The 13,924-nt window shown below is 42.8% G+C and overlaps 1 protein-coding gene across 1 annotated transcript; it reads left to right on the forward strand.

The window, feature by feature from the left end:
• The first annotated feature begins 892 nt into the window (after positions 1-892).
• On the forward strand, positions 893-11,114 carry LOC133924730 (copper-transporting ATPase HMA5-like). The gene is made up of 6 exons (XM_062370397.1): positions 893-1,453; positions 7,187-8,581; positions 8,664-8,918; positions 9,011-9,133; positions 9,867-10,343; positions 10,436-11,114. Exons 1-6 carry the CDS (start codon positions 1,085-1,087, stop codon positions 10,823-10,825), a joined length of 3,009 nt encoding a protein of 1,002 aa, XP_062226381.1. The 5' UTR covers positions 893-1,084; the 3' UTR covers positions 10,826-11,114.
• The last annotated feature ends 2,810 nt before the right edge of the window (positions 11,115-13,924 follow it).

Consider the following 13,924-nt stretch of genomic DNA (forward strand, 5'->3'; position numbering starts at 1 on the left):
AAAACGTGAATACCAGATGTTTTGGCGTGTTTTGCTCCTAAACACCGAATCATCTAGTGAGTGTAACATTATCTGTTCCAAAACTTTTTCTCTCTGTAAGAAAAGGTCCGGTGATCTCATATCCATCACCGGATAATCTGGTGTGTACTAATCCACCAAACCACCCTTTTACAACCTCTCTTCAATAAAAGTTTTGGTGCATTCTCCGGTGTTCACAATTACAGCATCGGGCTATCCGGCGTACATAATCAAACTTGGCGCCAAAAATCTCTTCTCTACATAAAATACTACGACGCTCTCAAAGTCCATCACCAGACCATCCGATGTTAGCTTTCATTTATGCTTCAGCACTGAAAATACTCCAGTGATACCCTCCGGTGTAGCAACCACACTCACCGTATCTTCCAGTGCATTGATATCCAATTTAGTTCGAAAAATTGCTCTCTGTAAGAAATAGTCTGGTAAGTACACACTGCCCACACCGAAACTTCCAGTGAACATCGAAACATTCAATGTTCACACCGAAACTTTGAATGTGTGTAATTTTTCTATATACAAAGAGGAATTCACCAAATCCAAACACCGCCAACTCAAATTAGACATAAGCAAAAATAAATATCTACAAACACATACTAATCAAATTCAAGACACATCAACAGTTATCAATAACTTATCCCATATAAACTAAATCAATTATCCACTTAATTTCTCACACTAATTCATTAAATTATCTGCAAGACAGCACTACTAGCACCGCAATGGTGGATTCCATGTCACCTGCACTTTCAGTTGCATTACCAGAATTGGAATCATTATGCGGCTATGTTCACCAGTTAGGTACAGAAGAAATATCTATGTTTCCCAACTCGATGTTGCGTACGCGTAGCAGTTTTACGCCGAGCACTTCACTGCTTTGCCGAGCTCTCTCTCCCATACGCGCGCGCGCGCACACAGAGACACACTCCGCCAGCTTTCGCTGGGCTCCTCACCGCGCTTGCCCGCCCCTATAAATCCGTCACGGTTCAAACCAAATCACCCCAACCAAACACCCAACACGCTCGATAGGTGGAGTGATCGCGCGGCAATGGCGGCGACCACTCGAGCCCTCTTCCTTTCCTGTTTCCACGGCGGCGGTGGCGGAGGAGGCTCCGAGGTGAGCCGCCGCCTCGTGCTGCGCCCGCGGTACATGTCCATGCCGCGACGCCCGAAGGGGGCGGCGGTCGCTGGCGGAGGAGGGGGAGGCGGAGGCGACAACGACAACGACCTGGAGGCCGCGGCGGCGGCCGGGGAGGAGGAGGAGAAAGTGGCGGTGTTCGCGGTGTCCGGGATGACGTGCGCCGCGTGCGCGGGGTCAGTGGAGAAGGCCGTGAAGCGGCTCCCAGGCATCCACGACGCCGCCGTCGACGTCCTCGGGGGCCGCGCACAGGTCGTCTTCTACCCGGCCTTCGTCTCGGTGAGCACCGGGTACTCTAGTTAATTTTGCGGTGTTCGCATTTGTTGCACGTGTTAGCTTTCGGCGGCCATTCTTTTTTGCTGTTTCCAGATGTTCCAATTGATCGGTTCGGTTACGTGCCTTAAGATTTTTTTTTACTCGTGCTATTTTTTGGACAAAAAAAATTTGTTATGTGATTTTACAGAGCTCTGGATTGCTTCATGCAGTAAATGTTGGTTTGTAATGGGTCATTTGCGTGAGAAGCATGCAAGTTTTTTATTTGGATAAAATAAGTTTTATTAACTTTTATCCTTATAACAAGGTGATATAATCGTATAAGAGTTTATTCTTGGTCTTGTATGACTAAGATGTAAGTAGATGCACGTCTAAACAGGGCTTCAATTTTAGGATGTTCAAACCTGTATTTTGTAGAAACATTGTTCGTTACATAAACATGAAGAGAGGCAAAAGCGTAGCTGGTGCTCTGGTCATGTAGGTAGTGTTTTCCGCATTAAAACCCACTGATGTGGGCTTCGTTGTCCATGCTTCAGACATTTGCAATCGGCTCACCATGAGAGGATGGTCTTAAGAAAAAAAATATTGCAGAATTACCGAAGAAAGAATTTGTGTGGCCTTAATTGATGCTTCATGAGTTGAGAAATATCTGAAATAAAATGGCCCATGAAAAAGATCTTCGCATTTATTCACGTTTAGAACGTTACTTGTAGGCAGCTAGCTTTGCTTCTGATGTAGAACTTCTAACTATAACTATCTTTTTAGAAAGAAAAAAAAGTGGTTGCTGCATATTGTTGGCAGGTTTTCAGCGACAAGTGTGGCGAGCCTTTGGTCCTAGACAGACCTAATATGCTTCATGCAGTCATTGCTAATGTGCTTGATGCTTGTACTTTGTAGAAGATAACTCCAAATTAACTAAGCTGCCTATCTAAAATAGGGTTGCATATAGCTTGTGTCTATTTTTTTTTCTGTTATCTGCAATTAAATGGAATGCTGATATATATCATTGTTCTTTTCTTTTTTGAATTTATGTCTCTTACTCTTCCACCCTGCATTCTGTTCCAAAGTCTCAAGTTGTTGATCTGTTCACTTGGTATTCCACTAGATGCGATCATATACCCAATTGATGGTTAGATCGTTCAGTTGGAATAAGTTGTTACTCAATAACAATTCTATCTTTTCTCGTCTCATAATTATTTCTTTTCATCAGTGGGACATTTGGGTATAAAAAATTGCAATCTTGTCTCCCCATTATTATCTCTGGATAATTTTTTTTTTCCAAAAGGAATTGTTAACTTGGAAGGCACGACACATTCCTTTTTACCACTAACTTGAAATTCTTTAGAACAGAAGGGCCCACCCCTAATTATTGGAAGTAGTATAAGTGCACTGTTCTAGCTGCATGTTTGAATTTATTGGTTGCGTCATGTAACGTCAATCAATAGTGGCAAAACTGATACTGGCACACTTAGATGGTGTCATGGACAATAGTGCCATTTACAGATAAACTAAGTGAATAAGGTACTAGGTACTCCCTACTGTTTCTTCCTCTTTGATTCTTTTAAATATGGAAGTATTTTTAACTATAGAAGTACTAGTTTTTATCTGGCCAATCTATACAGTTTCAAATATATCGATGTACTTAGTTTTTATCTGGCCAATCTATACAGTTTCAAATATATCGATGGCTACGGATCCTAGGATGTCAAAAACAAAAGAATAAGGGAGGGAGTATTATGTAAGAATAAATTCTTTTATTCAAAAATGGAGGTTTTTTTAAATCCTAATTTGGTTTTGACTTCAGGTATAACACCAAGCTATATTTAGTATCCTTGTCAGGAACCCATTATGAGCATAAGGTTGTCTCTTTATTGCTTGGACTACAATTTATGCATGATCTAGTACTAGCGCGCTTGCTTCCGTCTGTAGTTCCTGATTTAATTTCCGATAGCACTTTTTAAAACTGAGAATTGAAAAACGAATATCATTTTTCTGTAAAACTGTAAAATTTCGAGAAAACTATGGATAATTTTGATGATTGATGACTACAGATGAAGGTCGGTTTCAAAAAATATATAAAAGGCAATCCATTTACAAATATGGACAAATTCTCAAATTTTCCTCCCCTGAATAAACCTGTTCGAAACAACTAGATCAGAACAGGCCTAAAAAAGTACATCCAATTGTCGGACCCCATTTCTGAGTTCCCCTGTGTCTCCTGTATCAATCTTTGGATCAGTAGCTGATACGTACAAATTATACTAGAATAATATCATAGTCATACTTCAAATAAAATATATTACCTGATTAGAACCATACATCGGTCTTTGGATTATGAATCCACGAGTGACCAACCACATGAAGGACACCGATGCTCGAATTCAACAAGCAAGTTTGACTAAGAAAGGTACTCAGCAAGATCTAACACTACTCACGATGCATAAAGGAGTAAAATCAAGGACAAGGCTATAGGGCTTAGTTTTAAGCGGAAAGCCAATTTTTAAATACAATAAAAATTGGTGTAACCCATATTTTAAAATTAGTGCATAAGAATCAGGTTTTATTATAAGTTATAGTTGTTTAGCCCTAGGGAGATACGATCTATCCCACCAGTTCACAAGTTTTAATCTAGTCAACAAGGGACCAGCTCAACGGCTCCACGCCGATGTATATCAAAGACAGGGCACTTAGCCCATTACACAGATCAAGGAGTACTCACCAAAATGCTAATCATTGAGACCAAACTATAGTCTCGTCTATGACCGTTAATATGACTATTCGAATAGAGTTACACTCTGCAGAGCTTGTACACTTTACTCACATAATAATGATTTGCATCCAGCCATGCGCAATGGTGGAGTGAACATAATGAGGTCCCATACACACCATCATTGCTATGATATCTACCCATGGGACTACTAACCAGGGGCCTAAAGCAACATATCTCATTTAAACATGGCTCAAACATGACCCTTACAGTAGCACTAGTCGGAACTCAGGACTGTGCACAACCGAAGTCTTCTCTTGGTCCCCGCTGCACTCCTGCCTCCGGGTGGGTACCGAGCTAAGCTAATGGGGGTGTGAAGCCAAGTTCTGCTCATATAGAGAGTGTGATTGTACGATGGTCGTTAGGTACAATGTCAAAATGAACCAATCCTTATATGGCCGAGACGAGCATCTATATACTAGTAATCATCCTATATATAGGACTTGCTCCATGAGGCACTCTCCCCTGATGGCTACCTCACTCTCCCCCTGCCAAATCAAGTTTTCTCCCACCCATGTTCCATTAACACTATCCCACCCATTTTACTCACACACGCTCACCACCAATCACCACACTCTACACACATGTTTTGTAAAAGTATGTATCATGATTGATTATCACTCGTTTGAAGAGATGATGTGACATTTCTAAACATACTAGTATCAAGGCATCTTCCATCATCATTATAGCAAATGATGGAGTATCCTAGGTTTAATCATGGCATAAGGTATCTCGTGGACATGGGGAGGCTTAAGCAAATAGGTCATAACTATTTAACATTTATGAACATAACCAAGTATAATAATCAAATTTTACGTTCGATGTTTTAGTTATGCGAAACATAGGTTCAATATGGACACGAAGTTAGGACTTTCCTTTATTGGAGACATCTCTCGATCTTTCCTCATAATCTGGACCTTTCGGGTTCCTCGCGAATATGTCTTGCCCTTTAGTTCCTTCCACGTATTCTTGCTCACACTCTCGTTCTTCTAGCCTACATAGATTAACGTTGAAAAGCGCTCAAGCAAAAATAACCTAAACGAACACAAGAGCATGACCAAAGGAAATCCAAAGGAAGGAAGATATCCAAAGAAAAAGATTCTAGCTGATCTAGAGGGACAAACTCTCATGTTATCTATTGCTATGTGAATCTAAGATTTAGTTATTATTCTACACTATTATGTGAACCTGAAGTATGATGACTAAGTTGGTATTCTATACTGTTTTGTGAATCTGAGAGAGAAAGCCTGATCAATCATTATACCTATCTTGATGTGATTTTGTTGGTTAACCAAATGTGGATAAGGCTCTAGGGTTCCTTATATGACGGATATTTTGGTTATACCCTTCTATTTGAATCTGAATTATGGTGACTGGATGTTGTTATCTGGTGAAAACTAGATCGATTATTTTATAATACTATATGATTTTAAGATAAAGCCTATCAAATCACTATTATTACCTTAATGTGAGTCTACTGGTTAATTGGTCGTGAAACGACTACTAGGGTTTCTTAGGTGTATGTGTGTGCATGTGTACAGGTATGTGCATGTGTGGTACTTACGTCTAGATATATATATATATATATATATATATATATATATATATATATATATATATATATATATATATATATATATATATATATATATATATATATATATATATGAGCATGTATACATATATGTGGTTTCCTATGTACACCAGGAGTCATAATTAATTTCCCTAGTTTAAAGTCCTAATTTTAAGATTATCTAGCTATTATACCTAATTACCTGACATTTATTTATGGGTTACACTAGTTATGCTACCATTTATTCCTACAAAAATTGCATTTATTTATTATATACACATATTAATCTATTATTTATTTGTACTAAAATTACCTTTATATCCTAAAATATGGTTACTCCCATTTATCGGCATTTAAAACTATTCCTGAATTAGCTAAAAAGGCTATTTATAATCCTAGGGCATGAACACTCAAATACAAATAAAACTGAATGAAAAACCAAAAGAGCTCCTAAAATTATGAAATTGGATGGATAGGTACATCTTGAATTTAGATGAATATCGGTGGAAGAATTGCTAAAATTAGAGTTGAAATGAAGGAGAAACGTCAGCGGCTGGTTTTCGTAGAGCAAAGAAGAGGAGAGGATAGGAGGTGGTGGAGCTAGGGTGAGGGAGATGGCAGGGATGCAGTAAGGGAGATCCCGATGATCTGCTTTTATAGGCGACAAGGGTGGCAGCATCAACGAGGGAGTGCTGCGGCTCGGCATGACTATAGGAGGCTGGCGGCGTGGCTACAATGCCTACGTGTTCCGTGGCGCCTGTGACGGAATGAGCGGCGGTGACTGTAGAGAAGGGCGGTGGCGACTGTAGAGGCGGATGGCGGCGCTGTGCGACATGAGAGAGAGGGGAGAGGGGAGGGGAGTGGAGAGAGAGAGATCAATTTTTATTTATTTATAAATACGGGCTGTTACACCAACGAGGACAAGCTGGAACCTACAGAGGAGCCTGGAAAAATGATATTTAATATTTTTCTATGTAATAAATGCATAAGTATACCGATTTTTTTATTATTCTGTTGAGAAAGGCTGGGTTCGCCATGAACAAGTGACAGGTCTACTCATGAATACTTTTTTTGGGGCATATTTCCCTTTATATGCGCAAGAAACGTCATATTTGTGCTCTTTGTTTGCATTATTCAACATCCAAGATCACACCATTTTCCATTGATCAGAACAATCTTGTCACAGTACTTACACTAGAATTCACTTTTCACTTTGTTGTTGTGTATACTGACCAACAGTTAATACATTATTTGCTGTGCATCTGAAACCCATTTGAAGTTTAGATTGTTTCGAGGGTTTTTTTTTTCTGTCATGTCTTTACAGAGAATGTGCCCATGTTGTTTTAATCCTTGTTGCCTACATATTTGGAGATTGTGATCGTATAACTCTTTTTGCCAGGAGGACAAAATTAGGGAAACTATTGAGGATGTTGGTTTTGAAGCCAATCTGATTGATGAGGAGGTCAAGGAAAAGAACATTCTACTATGCAGGCTACATATAAAAGGAATGGCCTGCAAGAATTGCACAAGCACAGTCGAATTTGCCTTGCAAGCTTCTCCTGGGGTTCAAAGAGCTTCAGTTGCGTTGGCTACTGAAGAGGCAGAAATCCGTTATGATCGCAGGATTGTTTCTGCTAGCCAGCTAGTCCATGCCGTGGAAGAAACTGGATTTGAAGCGATATTAGTCACCACGGGAGAAGATCGGAGCAGGATAGACCTCAAAATAGACGGCGTTATCAATGAGGACACAATAATGATAGTGAAAAGCTCTGTCCAAGCTCTTCCTGGTGTGGAAAAAATAAAAGTTAACGTTGAGCTCCTCAAGATCACCATCTCATACAATCCTGACCAGACAGGTCCCCGGGACCTCATTGAAGTCATCGAGTCAGCCACATCTGGTCAACATGTTTCTGCATCAATATATCCAGAAGCAGATGAAAAGGAACATCATAGGTATGGGGAAATCAAGAGATACAAACAATCTTTCTTGTGGAGCTTAATATTCACCATTCCAGTGTTTCTCACCTCCATGGTGTTCATGTACATCCCTGATCTGAAGGATGGGCTGGAAAAAAAAGTTGTCAAAATGATGAGCGTGGGTGAACTATTACGGTGGATTTTGTCAACACCTGTCCAATTTGTAATTGGTCGCAAATTTTATGCTGGTGCTTACAAGGCAATGTGCCGTGGCTCACCAAACATGGACGTGCTCATTGCTCTAGGGACGAACACTGCTTACCTCTACTCAGTTTACTCAGTTCTTCGAGCAGCCACCTCTGAGAATTACATGGCAACTGATTTTTTTGAGACTAGTTCCATGCTCATATCATTTATCCTTCTTGGAAAGTACCTTGAAATCTTGGCCAAAGGAAAGACCTCTGAGGCTATCGCCAAACTGATGGATCTTGCACCTGAAACTGCAACACTGTTGATACATGACCACGAAGGGAATGTTGTCGGAGAGAAGGAGATTGACAGCAGGTTGATTCAGAAAAACGATGTGATCAAAGTAGTGCCGGGGGAAAAAGTTGCCTCTGATGGCTTTGTTGCGTGGGGCCAGAGCCATGTGAACGAAAGCATGATCACTGGAGAATCACGGCCAGTTGCAAAGAAAAAGGGCGACACTGTAATTGGAGGGACAGTGAACGAGAATGGCGTGCTTCATGTCCGGGCAACATTTATCGGATCCGAGAGCGCGCTAGCACAGATTGTAAAGCTAGTTGAGTCAGCGCAAATGGCAAAAGCTCCTGTCCAGAAGTTTGCTGATCAGATATCTGGAGTCTTTGTCCCCCTGGTAAGTTTAGTTACATTGTTGTATTCCAATCAAAGGCCTACTCTTATCGAACAATGTTGAACAGTCTTCTCTATGCTTGCAGGTCATCCTCCTTTCTTTGCTTACTTGGCTCGCGTGGTTCATAGCTGGGAGGTTACATAGCTACCCTAACTCATGGATACCGTCGTCCATGGATAGCTTTCAGCTAGCTCTTCAGTTCGGGATATCTGTTATGGTGATTGCCTGTCCTTGCGCCCTAGGGCTGGCAACTCCAACTGCCGTGATGGTTGCAACCGGAGTTGGTGCATCGCAAGGCGTTCTGATCAAGGGCGGTCAAGCTCTGGAGAGTGCACAGAAGGTCTGAAAAATACGTCATTTGTCGTGTGGATGCACATGCTTATGGAAGTGCTTTGAATTGTTCAAAATTATTAATTCTATGACATTTCATAGGTTGACTGCATCGTTTTTGACAAGACTGGGACACTAACTATTGGGAAGCCTGTTGTCGTCGACACAAGGCTTCTAAAAAACATGGTCTTGCGTGAGTTCTATGACTGTACCGCTGCAGCAGAGGTATGTTCTGTAACTTGCATGTTTATTGCCGTCTTTTTGTTAATTTTTTGAAATTTTTTATGGTGGTCTCGAAGTAACTTGAGTCATCTATTTTTGGATCGGATGGTCTAGATTGATTAAAATACTACATATTATTTAGAGGTAGTATGAGTACATATGAGATGAATATGTGTAGTATAAGAGTATTTTTGGAAAAAAAAAAGAAATAGCATGGTAATTATATCGTGCAAATTCATAAGTTCAATGTTTAGATTGGTCTGAATGGTGAGAACCAGTCCGACCCATCCATTTGACGGTGACTAGGGTTACGGCGACTCGAGTCGTGGTGATGGCATCTCGATTCGGGGGGGGGGGGGGGGAAGGCGCGGCGCCAGGAGCCTGGTTCTTTGCCAAACTCGTGCGCGCCACCGCAGATGTTGTAGCCACCCTTGCCGACGACGTGCTCAAGCGCGCCGCTGCCTTCTCTCGCGAGCGCCGCAGCTCTCGCGTGTTGAATGAACCGATTAGTTGGGGGGATTAGGTAAAAAAAAGACAGCAATACCCTTCAATGGTATGGTAGGTAAATATTAATATTATTATCATAATTACAGAAATATCTAATCACGTGGACGGTCAGATTAAATTCATATTACCTCCTACCTATAGGTAGTATAGACCACCGTAAAATAGCTCAATTTTTTTTCATTCTCGAAAATATATCTTTTTCAGATTCATGGATTCTTTTTTCGTTCAGGTCAACAGTGAGCACCCACTGGCAAAGGCGATAGTGGAGCATGCCAAGAAGTTTCACTCAGAAGAAAACTACATCTGGCCCGAAGCAATGGATTTCATTTCAGTAACTGGGCATGGTGTCAAGGCGAAAGTTAGTGACAAGAGTGTCCTTGCGGGCAACAAGAGCTTTATGTTGTCATCAGGCGTTGATATCCCCATCGAAGCATCAGAAATCCTCATGGAAGAAGAGGAGAAGGCGAGGACAGGGATTATTGTGGCTATGGATCAAGAAGTTGTTGGCATAATCTCTGTTTCTGACCCGATAAAACCAAATGCACATGAAGTGATATCATACCTCAAGTCCATGAATGTTGAGAGTATAATGGTGACCGGGGACAACTGGGGGACCGCTAATGCCATCGGCAAAGAGGTTGGCATTGAAAAGATTATCGCCGAAGCGAAACCAGAGCAGAAAGCTGAGAAAGTGAAGGAACTTCAGGTGAGCTAGTCTTTTGTGCTTTGTTTCATCACTTTCATGCACTTATCTTACAGGTATTTGTGATTTACCATCCTCGAATCTTATTCTCGCAGTTGTCCGGAAGAACCGTGGCAATGGTTGGCGATGGAATCAACGACTCCCCAGCACTTGTGTCAGCTGACGTAGGTCTGGCGATTGGTGCTGGAACGGATGTCGCGATTGAAGCGGCCGACATTGTCCTGATGAAGAGCAACTTGGAGGATGTAATCACTGCTATCGATCTCTCCAGGAAGACTTTCTTCCGCATACGGATGAACTATGTCTGGGCGCTTGGCTACAACATCATCGGCATACCAATTGCGGCAGGGGTGCTCTTCCCATCCACCAGGTTCCGCTTGCCGCCATGGGTTGCCGGCGCTGCAATGGCGTCTTCGTCCGTCAGTGTCGTCTGTTGGTCCCTTCTGTTGAGGTACTACAAGAGTCCAAAGATGCCTGTCAGTTGATGACACAGGGACGAGAGGCATAACATTTGCAAAATAAAAAAGGGGTTCTGTAGTTATTAATAACTCCTGCTGGAATGACAAGGGCCCTAACAATTGCCTGAAACAAGCTGTACATATGCGTTACAAATGTATGAATGTTACATACGGTTTTTCCTGTATGCTAGAGAGTATTGTCGTGTCACGTTGTAAGGCAAAAGCTATGGTATACCTACAATTGCATCGTTGCATGTTCTATGCTGGTTGTGTAATAACTAGGAACTGAGGAAAAGGAAGCGTGAATATTTTTTTTGTTATCGATCTCATGATTAGAACGAACATGATGGAGATATGATCCGGTCTCCAGCCACCAAGTTGAGACGCACGAATCTGAAGAAATGTCCACGGAACAAAAATTATTGAACAACTTGGAAGGAGGAGGGGGCCAGATCGGGGTGCCAATGGGATCAAATTCGATATCAAAGGCAGAAAAGCTGGTGCTTGGTGATGCTAGAGTACCTAACTAGACTGTTAACTCGCACTATATTAATCTTTCTTTTTTTTCGAACGTAGGCGCATTTGCAACAGGAAGAAATCCTGATAAGGTGACGATACGTACTACACCTGAGCCCCAGACCCAACGAACCCATAAAAGTTGAAAGTTGAGCTACCTTTTGTTTCCCCGTTTCTGCCGATCCGATCGTGACCGACGACCAACCCGTCCCTCTCATGGCCCCCCACGAGCAACCTTCCAGCGGCAACCTGAACGACCACGCAAACTACTCATGCTGTCATCGTGCTGCCTATCGGTAGGCATTTGGCAGAAACCGCATACCGGGCTCGACTCTTACCGGGTGCGCGCGTCGTCATGCCTGGTGATGATGCAGGCGCATGCGCGCGAGGTCCAACGGAACGATACATTCTGGAAAGGAAACACGCTCGATCGCTCGTATACGGAGGAGCGTGTCTTCTTTTTCTCCGCCGCAGCAACCGAGGCATCCATGTCGAAGAAGAAGCAACCGAGGCAGCGCAAGCGGGTGCGTCACGGTGCGGATCGGCGTCACGTGCCTTGATGACCACCGCCTGCATGGCAGCATGGGTGTAGACGACGCGGCGACGGCCAGGCCTGGAAACCAGGAGGGGAATGCTCTGCTGAAAACCGGAATTTATATCTCTATTTCTCTACTACTTAAAAATATGGAATGGTTTCTGAAACCTTTCCGTATCATCATGTATTCTGTCCTCCTCACGTTCTGCCCTCACTTTAGCCCATGCCATCAATTTCTGTTCTGCTTTTTGCCACCCTTCTTTCTGTGCTCCTCCTTTCATCCTGTATCATCACTCCCCTCACCCACCTCTGCTCCTTACCACATGATCTCCCAATCACCCCCTACCCTCGTTACAACCGACGCCGCACTCTCCTTGCATACGACTCCTTATCCCGTTCAATCCCCAATCCTTTTAGCAGCCGCCTCCTGATTCTGTTCATCTCCACACATCTACCTCCCACTTTGAGCAAGGGTGCTGTCGGGGCAGGCATTCTAGAGCAGGATTTTTACAAGGGTCTCACCCCGCCACCTGGGCAGGATCCTCGTGGGATATGCCGTCGGCACGTTGCCCACTTGTCTATATTCGTGGCGGTGCTCTGCCGTCTATCACCGGCTTGTCGTCCCCCTCGACGACCCCTCGCTGCCTGGCAAGATTCGCGGCGGTGCCCTACATGGGCGAAGCCAGCCGCGAAGACCACCGGGGTCATCAACCTTAAACTGATGGGGTCAGCAACACTTGTGGTAGTTTTCTATAAGATTTGCGCAATTTCATCGAGGTCGCGCCCGATAGCAAAGGGTAGCTTCGCCCGCCCCATCGGAATTTGTTAGACCCCCTGCTGCTTTCACCCGCATCTGCCTCCCTTGCCCCTCACATCCACCATGGCGCTCCATGTCAATCTCTACAGCTTGTCGATCCCGCACTCGCCTTTCCATGCGCCGACAACTCCTCCGGCCTTGGCATGGCAATTCCCCGATCATCCGGAGTTCTGAGGATGACACAACTCCTCTCAGCCATCTTTTGATCCACTACTGCCAAACTCATGCTACTCGATCCAACCGCCTTGATGAGGGAGAGAGAGATGGGGGTAGGAGAGGGACGACGTGGAAGAACAGTGAGGGCTAATGGGCGGGGATCGAAGGTCATGGCCTCCTCCTGAACTTCCGCCACCTGCTACTTACAGCCCTCCTATCTCCTTCGTGGGCCTCACCTCGTCCTCCCTCCATATGAGTAGGGTAATCCCGATGCCCCTAATCCCTTCATTCGATAGATTTAGAATTAGGTTTTGTGGAATCGCTTTGGATTTGTAATACTGTTATCTTTGTCTATGATTCATGCCGCAATATAGTAAAATTTACCTATTGGGGCACTACACTGATTGTTTACTGTTGTTGTACTGATGTGGTATGTTAACTCGAATATCTTTAATTATTCCTCATCTATCATTGCACTTTTTAGTTGATTCTTTGTGCTCGGCTGCAGCCTGTAGGTCTTGTTATTCTTTGGTGGTTTATGCTAGGTGTGATTTGCAAATGCACATAGGTTGTTTGATCAAATGCTTAGATGGGTTATTATGTGTAATTTTGTATTTCTTCTGCTTACAAGCGTAGATGATATAGTTGGCCATGGAGTAGCTGTTATCTGAACAATCTTTGCTGTGGTTGCGAATCTTAGGGTAGCAGGAAATTTACAATATTTCTGGTCTATGGAACAATTACATATATCATATGAATGTGCTCAGTGCAAAACGCCAGTGGAGTTTTTAGTAATGTTTGTTGTGAAGACTTTATTATTTTATCAATCTTTTATGCAACCTATTGAACAAGTGGTGAGTCATTTTGCAGTGCACCTCTTACCCTATTGGATTGAATTAACATGGTTTTCTGACACCAGCTACTATTGTAGCAAGTAACTCAATAAAAGGTCAAGTATGTGCAATTCCTATTTTCTACTATTATGGAATATAAGGAAGACGTGACACTTTTTTCACTCACTAATGTGTATTTGTTCTCAAAGAGATAACATATTGGATCGTTTTATGATCATATGTAACAAACCGGTATTAGACGAGCCTAA

This window comes from Phragmites australis, chromosome 7, assembly GCF_958298935.1.
Source record: "Phragmites australis chromosome 7, lpPhrAust1.1, whole genome shotgun sequence".
NCBI lineage: Eukaryota > Viridiplantae > Streptophyta > Magnoliopsida > Poales > Poaceae > Phragmites > Phragmites australis.

What these genes read in the sequence shown, in the direction of transcription:
- LOC133924730 (XM_062370397.1), top strand. Translation starts at nt 1,085, where the DNA reads ATGGCGGCGACCACTCGAGCCCTCTTCCTTTCCTGTTTCCACGGCGGC. An exon ending in TCTACCCGGCCTTCGTCTCG is followed by an intron (nt 1,454 to 7,186) that starts GTGAGCACCGGG and finishes TCTTTTTGCCAG; the next exon opens with GAGGACAAAATTAGGGAAAC. An exon ending in ACTGTACCGCTGCAGCAGAG is followed by an intron (nt 9,134 to 9,866) that starts GTATGTTCTGTA and finishes TTTTTCGTTCAG; the next exon opens with GTCAACAGTGAGCACCCACT.